The sequence below is a fragment of the Chroicocephalus ridibundus genome, chromosome 6 (genome assembly GCF_963924245.1).
Source record: "Chroicocephalus ridibundus chromosome 6, bChrRid1.1, whole genome shotgun sequence".
Lineage (NCBI taxonomy): Eukaryota > Metazoa > Chordata > Aves > Charadriiformes > Laridae > Chroicocephalus > Chroicocephalus ridibundus.
Window position 1 is genome coordinate 49,486,795 of NC_086289.1, and position 13,729 is coordinate 49,500,523.

The 13,729-nt window shown below is 40.5% G+C and overlaps 2 protein-coding genes across 3 annotated transcripts in view; both read right to left on the minus strand.

The window, feature by feature from the left end:
* GRK7 (G protein-coupled receptor kinase 7) overlaps window positions 1–5,093 on the minus strand; it is a 29,274-nt gene extending 24,181 nt beyond the window's left edge. Inside the window, exons 1-2 of the mRNA XM_063338360.1 lie at window positions 1,660–5,093; window positions 447–884 (exon numbers count right to left, since the gene is read on the minus strand). Coding sequence (XP_063194430.1) covers window positions 447–884; window positions 1,660–2,262 — 1,041 coding nt within the window. The 5' untranslated portion in view covers window positions 2,263–5,093. The remainder of the gene's footprint in view (window positions 1–446; window positions 885–1,659) is intronic.
* A 141-nt stretch (window positions 5,094–5,234) lies between these two features.
* On the minus strand, window positions 5,235–11,108 carry RNF7 (ring finger protein 7). Of its 2 annotated transcripts, none has more exons than XM_063338361.1 (3): window positions 10,911–11,108; window positions 8,012–8,059; window positions 5,235–6,571 (listed from the first exon to the last, which is right to left on the minus strand). In XM_063338361.1, the coding sequence occupies exons 1-3, from the start codon at window positions 11,086–11,088 to the stop codon at window positions 6,453–6,455; spliced, it is 345 nt and encodes a 114-aa protein (XP_063194431.1). In that variant the 5' UTR covers window positions 11,089–11,108; the 3' UTR covers window positions 5,235–6,452. The 2 variants fall into 2 exon arrangements, with proteins under 2 accessions (XP_063194431.1, XP_063194432.1); XM_063338362.1 differs by having other exon boundaries at window positions 6,515–6,571; window positions 10,918–11,108.
* Between the last annotated feature and the right edge of the window lie 2,621 nt (window positions 11,109–13,729).

The window sequence follows — 13,729 nt, forward strand, 5'->3', positions numbered from 1 at the left end:
AATACAACCAGCAGCATCACTTAAGAGTAACCTGGAAGAAACCATATTCTTCTAGGATCAAAAACTGAACACAGGAGGAGTCATATCTTTGACTGCTGCTCATTAAACAAACAAGTAATTGGTTAAATCCCTGACTATGCACTATTGCACAAGACATCTCCGTTAGCCTCTCTAAAATGACTGGTTCAAGACTTTATCTTAAGAGAAACAACAGGCCAAGCTGATCCTACTGTTTCTGTGTATGAGAAGTTATTTTACTACCTACATATAGCGACTACAGAGTTAATTAACCAAATCTTCTTACCACCTGTCTCTTAGCATGAAATGACCACGTAAGGTCTTTAGCAAAGAACAAATCCCAGGGAATTAAGACTTGGAGTCATAATGCAATAGAAATAGAACAGCTTCCCTTCCCACTGCCCACGTTCAAAGAATTTTGTACTCACCCTCTGAGTGATGCTTTTTCCCTCTTTGACTTGCACTGCCAGTCCAAGATCAGACAGTCTGCAATTACCATTATCATCCAGGAGGACATTTTCTGGCTTCATGTCCCGGTACACAATCTTGATGGAATGGAGATGCAGAATCCCACAGGTGATCTGAGCTGAGTAATAAATGACCCTGTTCATTTCCAGCCCCCTTTCTCCCACATTGTAGATGTGATACTTCAAATCCCCTCCATTCATGAGGCTCATAACAAGACACAGATGGCTTTTGCTCTCATAGGCATAAGCTAGTGTGACTATGAAAGGGCAGTTGACCTTCTCCAGGATCTCCTTCTCCAGCAGTGCCATCTTCTCTCCATTTTTCTTTTTCAACCTTTTCTTATCTAGTTTCTTGCAGGCATACATCTTGCCAGTATTTTTCACCTGGATGGCACAAACCTAGAGAAGCAAGATGCACAAGGAAAGATAATGAAGGAATTTTACACATACAGACTGGAATATCAAGGGCAGTAATAGGCAGGAACTGGGGAATCACAGATGCCTATTCGTAGCTGCTGATGCTAACTTCCATGTAAGAATATTTTAGCAGAGAAAATAAGGAGAAAACAAGCACACAATCTGTTCTGTTCCAGACTAGTATAGGGTAGACCTTATGCAAAGTTCTTGAGGACACCATTAGTAGACAAGTATTAGCAAATAAAATGAACAAGGACCCATTCTCCAACCATGAGAATAAGTGGCATATACAGCTTCCATCTACATAGTTAAACTCTCCTCCATCTCAAAAAAAGGTAGCCTCATTCATATCGTGTTTTGGGAACAGAGCCTGATCTGTGCTATTCCCTAAACTGCCCCTAGAAATTATCTGGGAGTGTGTGAGCTGGCACAGGCTAAAATGGTGCCAAGGAGCAGACTAATAATTAACCATATGGAGAGTCATGCAAGCTTTTGTAAAGAAGCCTGCTTCTTTACTAGCATTATATACAGAATATAAAAAATTTAAACTAACTCTTCACTAACGGGTACCAGGACGCTACATCACAGTATAGATAACAAACCCAGCCTAATTTCTAAGAAACAGACAATCTGAAGGAGCAAGTTTTGCAAAACCTTAGCCAATTACTTAACCCATTACCAAGTTCCTCTTTGTAAACCCACCTGCTGGTCTTGAAAGGGGAAAAAAGACCCACATCCTTAAAAGTACAGCTCTTACCTCTCCAAAGCCACCTTTGCCCAGCACTCGGAACTCATAGAAGTATTTCTCAGTTACTGGTTGCTTCTCAAAAACTTTCCATTGGAGAAATTTGTCATAGAAGGGGCTGGTCTGGAAGTCCTGGAAGGGCTTGTTTTTAAGGAAGACTTTGGTTTCCTCCTTGGCCAACTGCATGACATTCTCATAGTCTTTTGCAGTAGCTGCCTGGCATTTGCTGGCCACGTCAGAGCTCAAGAAAGCCAGATAGTTTTTGGAGCCTGTCTTGAGAAAATTGGTGATTATATTCTCCATGGTACTGCTCTTGACGTTGTCCTCTGCCAGTTCCCAGTTTGACACCTCATCCAGGAAGTCCCTAGCTACCAAATATTCTGGCACTGTCTCTAAGAAGTCTCTGAAGAACTTCTTGCCAATGGGCTGCTGCTCACAGATGCTGTCATAGTCAACAACAATGGACTGTCTAACCTCAGCGCACTGATCAATCTTGGGCAGTGAGAGGCTCCTACGTCTCTTTTGCATCTCCTTGGTGTCTCCATCTCCACTCTTCCTTGCCTGCAGATAGGCTGTGTTGGCAATCAGGTTGTCAAGCCCCCCCATGTCACACATCCTGGCAAGCTCTTGGGGTGGCAGAGCCTCGTTGAGACAAAATGAGTAACTGGCCCAAGTGCTGTGCTGTAGCTGCCCTGCACTTCGCCTTGCGAGTGGTGTGTGGTGGCCTCTGAAAAACACCAGAGAGTCTAACTGCTTTTACATTAAATACTTCTCAAGGATTTTCATTAAGTACCTTTAGGTATATGCACCATTTGTGGAAAGTGACTGATAAGAGGTTTCCCTGTAAGGAGCTTTGAGTTTGCTATGTATAGCTGAGGGATGAGATCCTAGGCAAACCTTCTCACTGGCAGCACCAAATGCAGGCAGTTCAGCTGGTGTTTTTCAGAATGGGTCCTGATAACCTTTAAACATACCAAGATTCCCTCTATATGCACTGTCTCTGGCTGATGAGAGCATGCAGATTCCTGTCTGCAATACATACACACTCCAAACTCAGTGGCACTCTGGCCATAGTTATAGGACGATCTTGTATCTCCCTGGCTCGACGCAGATAACACCAATGTACTAAGAATTATGTAAGTTTGGGATCTGGTTTTATAGAAAGCTTTTATCACATATCTGCCATGCCTGAAACAGAAGCTGACACAGACGAACATGTAATTGAGCTTTAAATTATCACATCACTCAGTGCTTTGAGCATTCATAATTCCAAAACGCAAGCTACACACAACACCAATGACTGAGCTCCACAGACACTTCATGCAAACCTTGATGCCTCATGTGGCTCTGTCTGAGAGGATTACATGCAGAGGCTAAGACCTGCTGCTGGTCTAAAAATAATGATCCCTATATGCAAAACAACATATAGTTCTGACTTCATCTCCTATCCACAGAGAAAGCGAACCCACTTCAAATTATCAGCCGAATCTTGCCAAGACAGTTCCGTATGTACTGTGGCCTCAGTTTATTTTCCCTGCTGAGCTTTATGACAGTAAGTGGCAAGATGAGAAGGTGGCAACAGTGTATGGCTGAGGTGGCACCAATAAAGGGACAAAGCTGATTATAATCAAGTGAATGCAAATTCCACCTGACTTCACTCACTGGCTGCCTACCAGGAAGTCTGTGCCCAATTTTTTTCCCAAAGGAATAAAAATCATGTGTGGCACTTACTAGGCTAAGCGCCCTTCTGCTGTGGGGTCATGTGATTTGGCTGCTAAAACTTTCTTGAAGGTATTATGGGAACCGGAAGAGCAGTTCCATGAATCTTCCAGTAGCAATGGGGTCAAGCTTTACTCCTGAGGTCAAGGTCAAGTTTCCTTTCCTCTTTTTTCACTCTTAGAGCAAGCTGAAGAGCTGAATCGCAAACGCTAAACATTAACAGTAACAACAGGCATCTCTCAGACTCCCTACTGTAAATGCTAAGCCCTTCTTGGCTGCTTTTGGTCACTCCACTACTATGTAAGTATTTTGTTTTTACGTGCTTAATCCTGTCTGCATTGAACCCATCTGACATATAACTCATGCTTATACTCTACAAAATTACATTAGAGATGTGTTTCTCTAGCTGTGATTGAGGGGGCCATCCATCGCAAACTGCTATATGTGCAGGAGAACGTGGTGTACTCTAAAGCAGAGTATTTGGAAGTCTTGCTTGTACAGCAATGGCTAATTCTGACAGGTGAACGCAAGCCCGGGGCAGGAGAAGGTTACATAAAGGGCTAAATAACACAGCCAGCAGCGTAAGCAAAACTGAAAGAAGTCAAAGGACTAAATGCAGAATTCTGCTGGTGGCTTTCCTGAAAACGGTGCCCACAGCAACATAATCCTATAAAACGCTGGCTACAGAAAGGCAAGAAAGGAGGCAATTAGAGCTTTAACTTCAGGTCCTAAAGTTCAGCAGGGTCTTTTTTTTTTCCCCCCCCACATTTAGCAAGAATGCCACCAGAGCTCAAACAGTAGCAGTATGAATGGCTGGTCTTGAAAGGTGAACAAATTAATGACTAAATGTGGGTACTTATTAGGAATTATGCTAATAGCATATCAGGGTATGATTTGGAACACAAGAAAATTTCTCTGGTGGAAAGCTCAGAAAGACTGGGACTTAAGCTGATCTCCTCTAAATCACAGAGAAAACATGCAGGACTTAAAATTCATTACCTTATATTCTAGGTGAACCTCTAATTACTGGCCAACAAGATACTTACAATACACAAACAGATACACACAAGTATCAGCTGCTTTGATTTCAACATTAACTTTCTTAATACCTCATGTGTGTTAAAATCTGTTTGAGCTGACACTTTGGAAAAACTTTTCTACAATTATAATTTCAGCTACTCTTGTCATGCATGTGATATGAACTGAAAGCAGAGTAAAAATTACTTTGATACTTTCCATATTCACCTACAAACCAAAGCAAAATGAAGGAAGAAGTCCTCTGATGGGACCAGATGGAATTAATAGAGGTTAGAGGATGGAGCCTGGGACCAAATTCTGACAGAGAAAATAGGTGGTAGATAAGACATAGTTTGAATGTGACAGCAAAAATTATTTCCACATCCAACCAGATTTTCTTTTGCACTCATTTTATGAAGAATCCTTTTACACAAACAGAAATACTCTGTAACAACGTAAATGCTATAGGTACTTCATTACTACTGTTAGCCTATTTTATATTTGTTTTCAATTTTAAGACAGACATCATCTGGGATAATAACGACTGATGTGATACACTGTAACACAGAGGATTTTTTTTTATCTTAGTGTGTAATGAGCAAAAAGCTGTATTTAAAAAACTCAAAACATTTTAAAAACAAGATTACAAGATTAAACAAAAACACAGTAAACTCTGCATGCATGCTTGTTGACACAAAGATTGCCATTGAAACTACTTTATACAGTGAAGATAAACCTGTTTAAATATACTTAAAATAAACAGAACTAGATAGAAATAAATCTACTGAGAAACGCATTATTCTTAAATATTTAAGGTGATAATTTTGAAGTAAACAATGATATGCATAAAATATTGCTTCAATTTCACCCAGGTTTATTAACCATTTTATTAAGTCTGAATTTGTTACAGACTTAAAGCAGTAATTCAACCTATTACATATATTAAAATAAACCCCACAGCACATGTCCAGATTAATAGTAATTACTTTGGATATTTAGGGAAAAGGAAAAGTCAGAGGCAAATACTTAAATATCTGTAAGAAAAAAAATAAAAATCACACAATTCATATAAAAAGATGATATATAGGGGATTTCCACAAAAATGAAACGTTTTCTCCCACTTACAAAACATTATAACCAATACAATGATGATAAAGAAACTTCTATTAACTGAATTTTCATGAAACCACAATTTAACATTTTTCCCTAGATTTAACTAGTACCTGCTTTCCTTGCGATATTTAAATTATCCATTTTGTTTGCTTTCTAGATTAGTCAGCTAACCAGTGAGATTGTTTACACCACTAGTTAACTGATACCAAATACGTGTCTTTGTACCAAAAGCCTCTGGATTAAAAATGCATGTCTCTGTGATCTCTAACAGAAATATAAATAAAAAAAAATATTAATGTGGTTAAATTTTAACACTATGGTCGTAGGAATCATGTACAGAATATAATACAGCAACAGAATTAGAAATACAACAAAACAAGATTTTCTAAAGTAATAAAGAAAACCTAAGTTAGAAATGTTTAGTATAGTGTGATGGCAAAAGCACATAGCAAATGCTTTACACGCAATTAATTTTAGATTAAAAAACAGAATACTTTCTAAAAAACTCATCAACTGTGTCTTTGTATACAATATTACTTAGAAAACAATTTCTTTATCCTGACAGCGAACTATGCAGCGTATCAGACTTGTAGGTGAGGTCGCCCTTTCGAATTAATCCATTTATCTATGCAAAAAACATTAAATAAACTGTATTTAGGGTATAATCTGCACCACCACATTTCTATGCTCTGATACAGTTAACACTCAAATCATACCAGATATATTTGCTAATGTAGCATCTCTCTTTTTTTCATTGTAGAAATACCTGCAGTAAGACTGACCATTGCCACCTTGTACAGAAAAGAGCATACAACAAAACCACACTGTTCTTGTAGCAGATAAGCCAAATAAATCATGCCATAATTGACACGTTTCATTTTTTTGTATGAGCATATGGCATAAGACATACACTATTTCAACAAGTTCAACAGAAAAAAAAAAAACTTCCAGTATTTTCATTTGCCTATTCGCTGGACTACCCAGTCCTGCTGGCAGAGGGGACAGCGATTATTCTGTTTCACCCACAAGGACATGCAGCAATTGTGGAAGGAATGATTGCATTCTCCCCAAACCACTGAAAGAGAAGAAAGAACATGTTCCAGTCACCCTCAGCTGTCCAATCAACACCTACAGCATGGTCCAAACCATCATTCTCAGATGTTTATAACCACCGCAAGCTTTAGAGACAAAATGGGTAATCACATATTTATCCATTGAGATTGGATTATTATAGTCTTTCTCATCAATCCTTTACTTATTTACAATTACAAAAAAAGAAACGCACGTATTCTCACCTTCTCGTATAAAGTGACACAGTTTTGTGAATGTATAAAACACATTTATCAGTTCTGTCCAAGAAATAAGTGCAACCACTTAAGTTATTCAATTTATCTTCCCCAGTACCAAAATATACCAAAATATACTGACTATCACGCAAGCGCATATCAGCAAATTGTCATGTGAAATGCAGTGTTTAAACTTAAATGTGTGATAATCAAAGGAGGCCCATTTGATACAGTACATAACCTCAGAACAGGATCTTAGACCAGGACACAGGTCTAAGTCTATAGGCTACAATTGTTTCAACACAACAAAAAGTGCTGTCTGTTGTCCACCTACTCCTGAATAGTATTGGTTACTTTGCTTTTTTCCCTTATTAGTTCACATTTTCCCTATTAGAATACAAGCGTACCAATCAAAAGTGTTGCAAATGATGACACTTAGCAAGCCAGTTAAGATATCTGGAACAGGAAATTCCTGTTCCCATTAAAACAATCGTCAAAAACAACAGTGGATTAAGTTTGAGACAACATACTTCAAATCAGAAAGAACCAGGGCATGAAAAAGTTTACCACTGGTTTAAAAGTTGACTTAAAGGTTTAAAGCAAACGCTTTGAGACAATTTTCATTATTTTTGATTTAAATATATGAGAATTAAGTTAAGATTTGCTTTTGCATACATTGGTATGCAACTGAAAGTATGTTTCTGTTTAAAGAGCACTATAGCAAACTCAAGTGATTCCACTTTTTCAAATAAAAAGTAAACAAACAAGCAATTGCCTCTGCTATGTCTGAGTTAAGACTGGGAAAAATACCACTTTCTAACCCAGACACGCATTTATTTCTGAACTTTTTATGGTATTACCACTGTGTCTTCTGGCATGCATCTCAGAAAAAAAAAAAGGTAACCTTTTCCTACCCACTTCAAAAGGGTACATTATCATCTCCTCAGTTACGCTCAGGGTGAGAGAAACTTAAACCTCTCAGTTGCGTATGTGTTGACTGCAAATTTGAAGCTATTTTGTCCTACAGCATGTCTAAAGTCAAAACTAATTTTATTAGTGCTCAAAAATAAAGCATAAAGTATTGCTAATGTAAAAAGATGACACAATGTAGAAAGGAACACCAGTTTACTTTTGCGCATTAATAAAATCACTACTCCCTTCAAACTTTAAAATGCACCCTACTGAGAGAAGCTTCAATTGAAAAACAAGCGAATGATATCACTACATACCAACACAATCTTCTTGTTTGTTTTCAGCTTGACATCTAAGACAGGCATCTAAAAGTAAACAAGAACAAGACTCAATTTGATTCTCAGGATTCCATCATAAGAATAGGTTTGTCAGAGGAAAATATAAACTCTAAAGCCAATTTATAAAGGTAAAAATCCCATGTTTTGATGTCTCGTTCAGCCCTTTAATATTAAATAACCCCCTTCTAAATTTTGAAACAGTGCACATGACAATGAAATATATATCTGAAAGAGATCAGAAGGACTAAACTATCCAACAAGTTTTGTTTATTTTCCATTGCTTTGGTATTTTCATAACTTCTGCTCAAAAAAAGCCTTCTCCATTTTGTACATATAACCAGCAGATTTGTGCCAAGGCACTCAGGCATATTAAGACCAGAGCAAGCACAAAGCCAAACCCTAATTACAGGACTTTGTTTTTCAGATGTCAGCATCTCCTTTTAAGGAAATCATTCACAATTTTGATTTTTTTAGGCTGTACATCTCTCACCACAACCTCCACCTCCTTCTACTTTTTATATAGCAGTTTTCCTTAATAAGTACCTGTATGTAATTGTCACAAGAGTCACATGTACATGCAAATCATCTTTATGCACTCCAGTCTGTGGCCATAGGACTGGATGGCAGGTTCAGGACTTAATAAGACAGAGAAGTGACAACTTCCAGGCTTAGTACTGTGCCACACACATACAGTGGAAAAATGCCTTTGTTTATCCTTTGCCCTGACATGGGCTGCCGTAGACATTTGTGCACGTACCACGCACAACAGAAAGTGTTCAATATTATGGGAGCAAACACATCTTCAACTCCTCCAAAGAAAAGGTAATGAAACTCTGAAACAGTTGCCCTTTCCTCACTGAGACAAAAGTAAGACAGCAAATAGTTTCCGGTTCTCTGTCTGTTCCTATAATGTATATTTCCACAGCATTTAAGGGCCAAGCTGCAGGGAAGGTTCAGGCAAACTGCTTCAACTTGTATCGTGCTACATCAAAGCAAACTGATCTGGGGCCACCACAATATGCAGGGCAGCAAGCTGTGGCAGACCAGTAGTCACTGAAAAAGCAGCTTTCCTATCCTAGCTCCAGACTTGCAGTTTCAGACAGAGAAGAAGCATTTCTGAGGACAGAAATGACTGCAACTATACCAAGTTAAACTGTCCCCACTCCTGCTTCACAATCCTAAGGGTGTCAGTCTGAAACGTTCAGCAAATCTAAGTCAGTACTGCTGCAATCCTGCCCTTCCCACCTAACCCCTGCGTTTTTGCTTCCTTCCCTTGTGCTTCTGTGGTCCAAAGAGTTACAATAGTTGGTCCAAGGAGTTAAAACAGTAGAAAATTAAGGCAGCTAACACCTTCTTCCCTTGCAAAAAATCAAACAAACTTTCAACAAGTGCCAGCTTAAGTCTGGCACTGCCTCCAACTAAGGTTACTGCAGACGCAGTGGCTCTACAGGAGCCAGACGGGGTCTGGCAGCGTCAACATGAAATTGCTAAACTGAAGTCAGTAATGATCAAGTTTCACGTTTTAACAATGTGGTTTGTTCTCAAAAAAATAGTTACCAGATTTTTATGACAGTTTCAGATAAAAAGTACTCCCTTGGTCTACTTATGAAAAATTATAAATTAACTTTTTTTTTTTTTTAAAGTTTTATAAAAGCTCTGGGTAAGATTTTTTTCATTTAAGATTTTTTTTTATAGTGCCCTGTAACAGGCTAGCTAAAAGAGGGAAATACATTTTTAAAATCAAGGTTTACATGGCAGATGAAGCCAATTTCATATTTCCAGGGTCTCTAATTCACCATATAAAAGCAGACAATCTTCATAAGATGCTTATGCAAAAGATGTATCTCCCACCGTTTCAGTCTGGGCTGCATCTTTTTTCCCCTCTAGTACACCTTTTTGCCTTTTCCACAGAGCGTTCTCAGTAAAAACACGTATGAGAAATGATGCCATTATGTATTTTGCCTCATTTCTGTTAAGCCCAAACCAGATGCTTCCTGGACCTATAAAACAAACGTGCTCTGGATGGAATCCTGGGTCATTTGTCATGCCAGACTGTACCAAGCCCAACTGAGGGGACCGTTATGCCTAGGATGACTCGGCAGAATAATAAAAACAGGATCTAGAGATACAGTAGAAGAAGAATTTAAAGGATTTTCAAAGACCCAAAACAAATATCGTATTTGTAAAAGATGTCAGAAAACAGTAATGCCAGTCAACGATGAGGCTGCTTTCAAAGAGATTCTCCAGATTCCAAAACCGGGTAAACTGACCCCTTACATTTCGATAGATTTTTTTTGGTGCATTCACATGTGTTAAACTTCACGAGTAATTAAGAAGCTTGGGTAGAAGTGTCAGACTCTGATTAGCGGATTTCAAATATGAGTTTATATGAACATCTACAACTGTTTCTTCAGGAACAACCCGCACACAGCAGCGCCACACACTCTGGCCAGCCCGGCCGTACCCCAGCGCTGGCGGAGCTTGCCAGCAGGCACCAAACGGGCTCCACGAAAAAGGCGCCTTCGCGGAGGCCGGGGCCGCCCGCCCGCCTCCGGGCCCGAGCACCGGCTGGGCCCGCCCGGGGAGGGCCGCTGACCGGCGCGGCCTCCCCCGGCGGGAGGGCGGGCTGCCCGGGCCCCCGAGCTGAGGCGAGGGCAGGGCCTGCACTCGGGGTGCCGCGGGCCGCAGGGCCCTCCTCGCTTCCTCAGGAGGAGGAAGAGGAGGCGCGGAGGGGGCAGCGCCCCCCTTCTGCCGGAAACCGCCTCTCGCTCCTCCGCCCGCAGTGCGCGGGGAGGGGAAGGCAGGGCGGCGGGCAGGGCGGCCCTGCGGCCCGCGGCGGCGGCCATGGCGGCCGGGGCCTGCCTTGTCCGGCGCTTACCCATGACCTGCACCCGGCAAATGGCGCAGGTGTCGCACTCCACGTCCCAGCTCCACATGGCCACCGCGTTCCACTTCTTCAGCGAGAACATCTTGTCGGGGCCGCCCGCCTTAGATCCCGCCGAGCCCGGGTGCGAGTGGGGGGCGCCCGCCTCCTCCCCGTCCTCCACATCGGCCATGGCGCAGGGGCGGGGACGCGCCGCCGGTAGCGCGGGCCGGCAGCGCCCCCCAGCGGCGGCGGCGGCGGGCGCAACCCGGGGGGCGGGGGCGGCGTGAGATCCCAAATACCTGCTCGAAGTCTACGGTTTCTAGAGAGCGAAATTCAGACTATAGACTTGGACTCAGCTTGAATTTGACAAAGGACAAAAAAAAAAAAAAAATCAGCGTAAAATAGGTATAAGAGTTGTGAAGCACGAGGGAACTAAAAAGCTAAGAGGGAATTTTAAAGTGTCTGGTTACATTCAAAAATAAAAGCATTTACGTATACAACCACATAGGTCTTAAAAACTGGAGCTTCAAAGTGTGGATAAGAACAAAGCTAAACAATGCACATACTTATTTTAAAAGATAATAGAAACTTGGATTTCTTCCCTAATCTTTACCCAAATAAAAGTACACAAAATTGACTTTTCCAACATAGTGCCCTGTCTCTTTAAAGACTACTTTAAGGTAAGTTTGTTAAACAATGTTTATATCCATGTACAAATTAAACTATAAAGATACAATGTTCTATTTAAAGTTAGGACAAAGAAATTCATGGAAGTTGTGAGAGCTAGAGTTAGAAACAGTCCACCTTTCTTTGCCTTTTCTCAAAACCTACCAATATTTCTTTCACCTGCACCGAAGTTCTCCTGTCCCATTGCCAAACAGATTGACCACCTTCAGAGTACCGACTGTGCCCAACACTAACCATTTTCTCAGCAGTTTTAGATTCATGGGCAGCACTTATTTTTGTATGTAGTCTAGAACATTTCTATGGCCATGTGCCCCGAAACATGAACATACCCCATCACACGGCTTCAACAGGGAGGATCAACAAGACAGTACAGATGTGCACAGCCCACAGCATGTCACCTTACCTTATCCACAAAGCGAAAAACTACAGGCAAATTTCTTGTCTAGCCCTGGATCTGAGCCTTGTACACATGTGCACACACACCCGCACCATCACACCCCTTTCATTTCCCATTAGTTCATTGCAATTTATCAAGTCTCTGACCCCCCTGCAGAAATCTCAGCGTGTCCACGTTGGTTTTGGTGGTTGGGCTGAACTTTGAGCATCAGTTTGCGAAGCGAAATGATTCCAGACAATCACACTTCCATTGCTGCTGGAAGCAAGGTCTTAAATGCGTGTCAGCTCCCTCTTAAAAATAAAACTTGCATTTTTACTGTGCAGTGCCAGAACTTACATTAGCAGTGAAAGTTGTAGAGCAAATTTGATACAGGTACCTTTAACTCTGTCCATATTGTTTTATAGAAATAAAATAATCATTTCACAACTAATAGTGTTTTCTTGATTATTTTACCACCTGAAGAACTGTATAAAAAAATTTCAAGCCGTTTTGGAGAACTACTGTCCTGGCACTCTAGAACTCATCTGTTCCCTACAGACACACATGACATTAAGGATGTCGCATGTGGGACAGTGGAACAAAATGTGATAGGTCTTTCAGTGAGTTTTCCTGATGTACTTTGTCGCTGTTTTCAACTGTAAATAAAAACTCATTATTTCAGATTGGGCAGGGGAAGACTGCATTTGCATATCTCATTCAGACTTTACTGACAATGTTCCAAAGCAAGTGTCTAAACATAGGAACTTGAACTAAGTCCTTTTTAGCCCATCGAGTGATGGCTCAGCTAGAATTACAGCTGCTGAGCCAACTCCGTGCTACAGAATGGCAAAACCCAACCTGTTTGGCAACTGTGGATGGGCATGTACATAATAGTAGGTACCCAAATTTAGAATATTGTTTTATATGATACAATTTATAATCAATTAAATTTCTGCAATAGTTTCACAGTAAGGAAGCAGTGTAATTCATCAAGGACCCATCTGGATGATGACTGTCTCAATGTCCAATAATACTCATTGAAAGCTCCAAGTGTTTGACACGCAACTTACACCTGCCATAACACAGTTCTATTTTCACACTCCTAATCCCATATCAAATGAATATACAGATGCATCTTTACCTTGCAGGAACATTTTCATATACTATGAACCTTTTTAAACTCTGAGTATTGCACAGACAGTGGCTGGAAGCACGTTCAAGGCCTTTCATAGATTTTCACGAATCTTTTGAGAATGGAGACCTGAGTTTTGTTCTTTTTTTTCTTTCTTCTTTGCTCTTACAACTTTTTGAGATTTTTTTTTTGTTGTTTTTTCCACAGCTTGCTTACTCTGAAACATAGAATCGAAGATTATTTTCACTAATAACAAAACTGTTATGGAAATGTCAGTTTTATGATAATGCAAAGAACAGTTATGTAAGGATTTGTGTATCTTGGCCAACTAATGCACGTGCTGGATTGTAGTATTACACATACTGTTTGTTCTGTCAATAGACTAACATATATCAGAACACTTAAGTACTGCATCAATTTATCTGCCAAGGAAAATAATTGAAGCATAGTTCTGTGCCAAAACTATTCCTTAAACTCTAGATCACCTATGGCTCTCTGTGCTGTTTTTCCAATAGGAATATGCTAAACAGTGCTATTAATGGCCTGTACTAATAACCCTGTTGTGGCTACAGCCGAGACCTCGCTGAGGGCAGGCGGTGGGGCTGCAATAGAGGAAATAGCGCTGTATCAGCACAC

Coding starts and splice junctions, on each gene's coding strand:
- RNF7 (XM_063338361.1), bottom strand. CDS start 11,088: ATGGCCGATGTGGAGGACGGGGAGGAGGCGGGCGCCCCCCACTCGCAC. Junction 8,060..10,910: donor TTGCCGGGTGCAGGTCATGG/GTAAGCGCCGGA, acceptor GTTTACTTTTAG/ATGCCTGTCTTAGATGTCAA. Junction 6,572..8,011: donor CAAACAAGAAGATTGTGTTG/GTATGTAGTGAT, acceptor CTTCTCTTTCAG/TGGTTTGGGGAGAATGCAAT.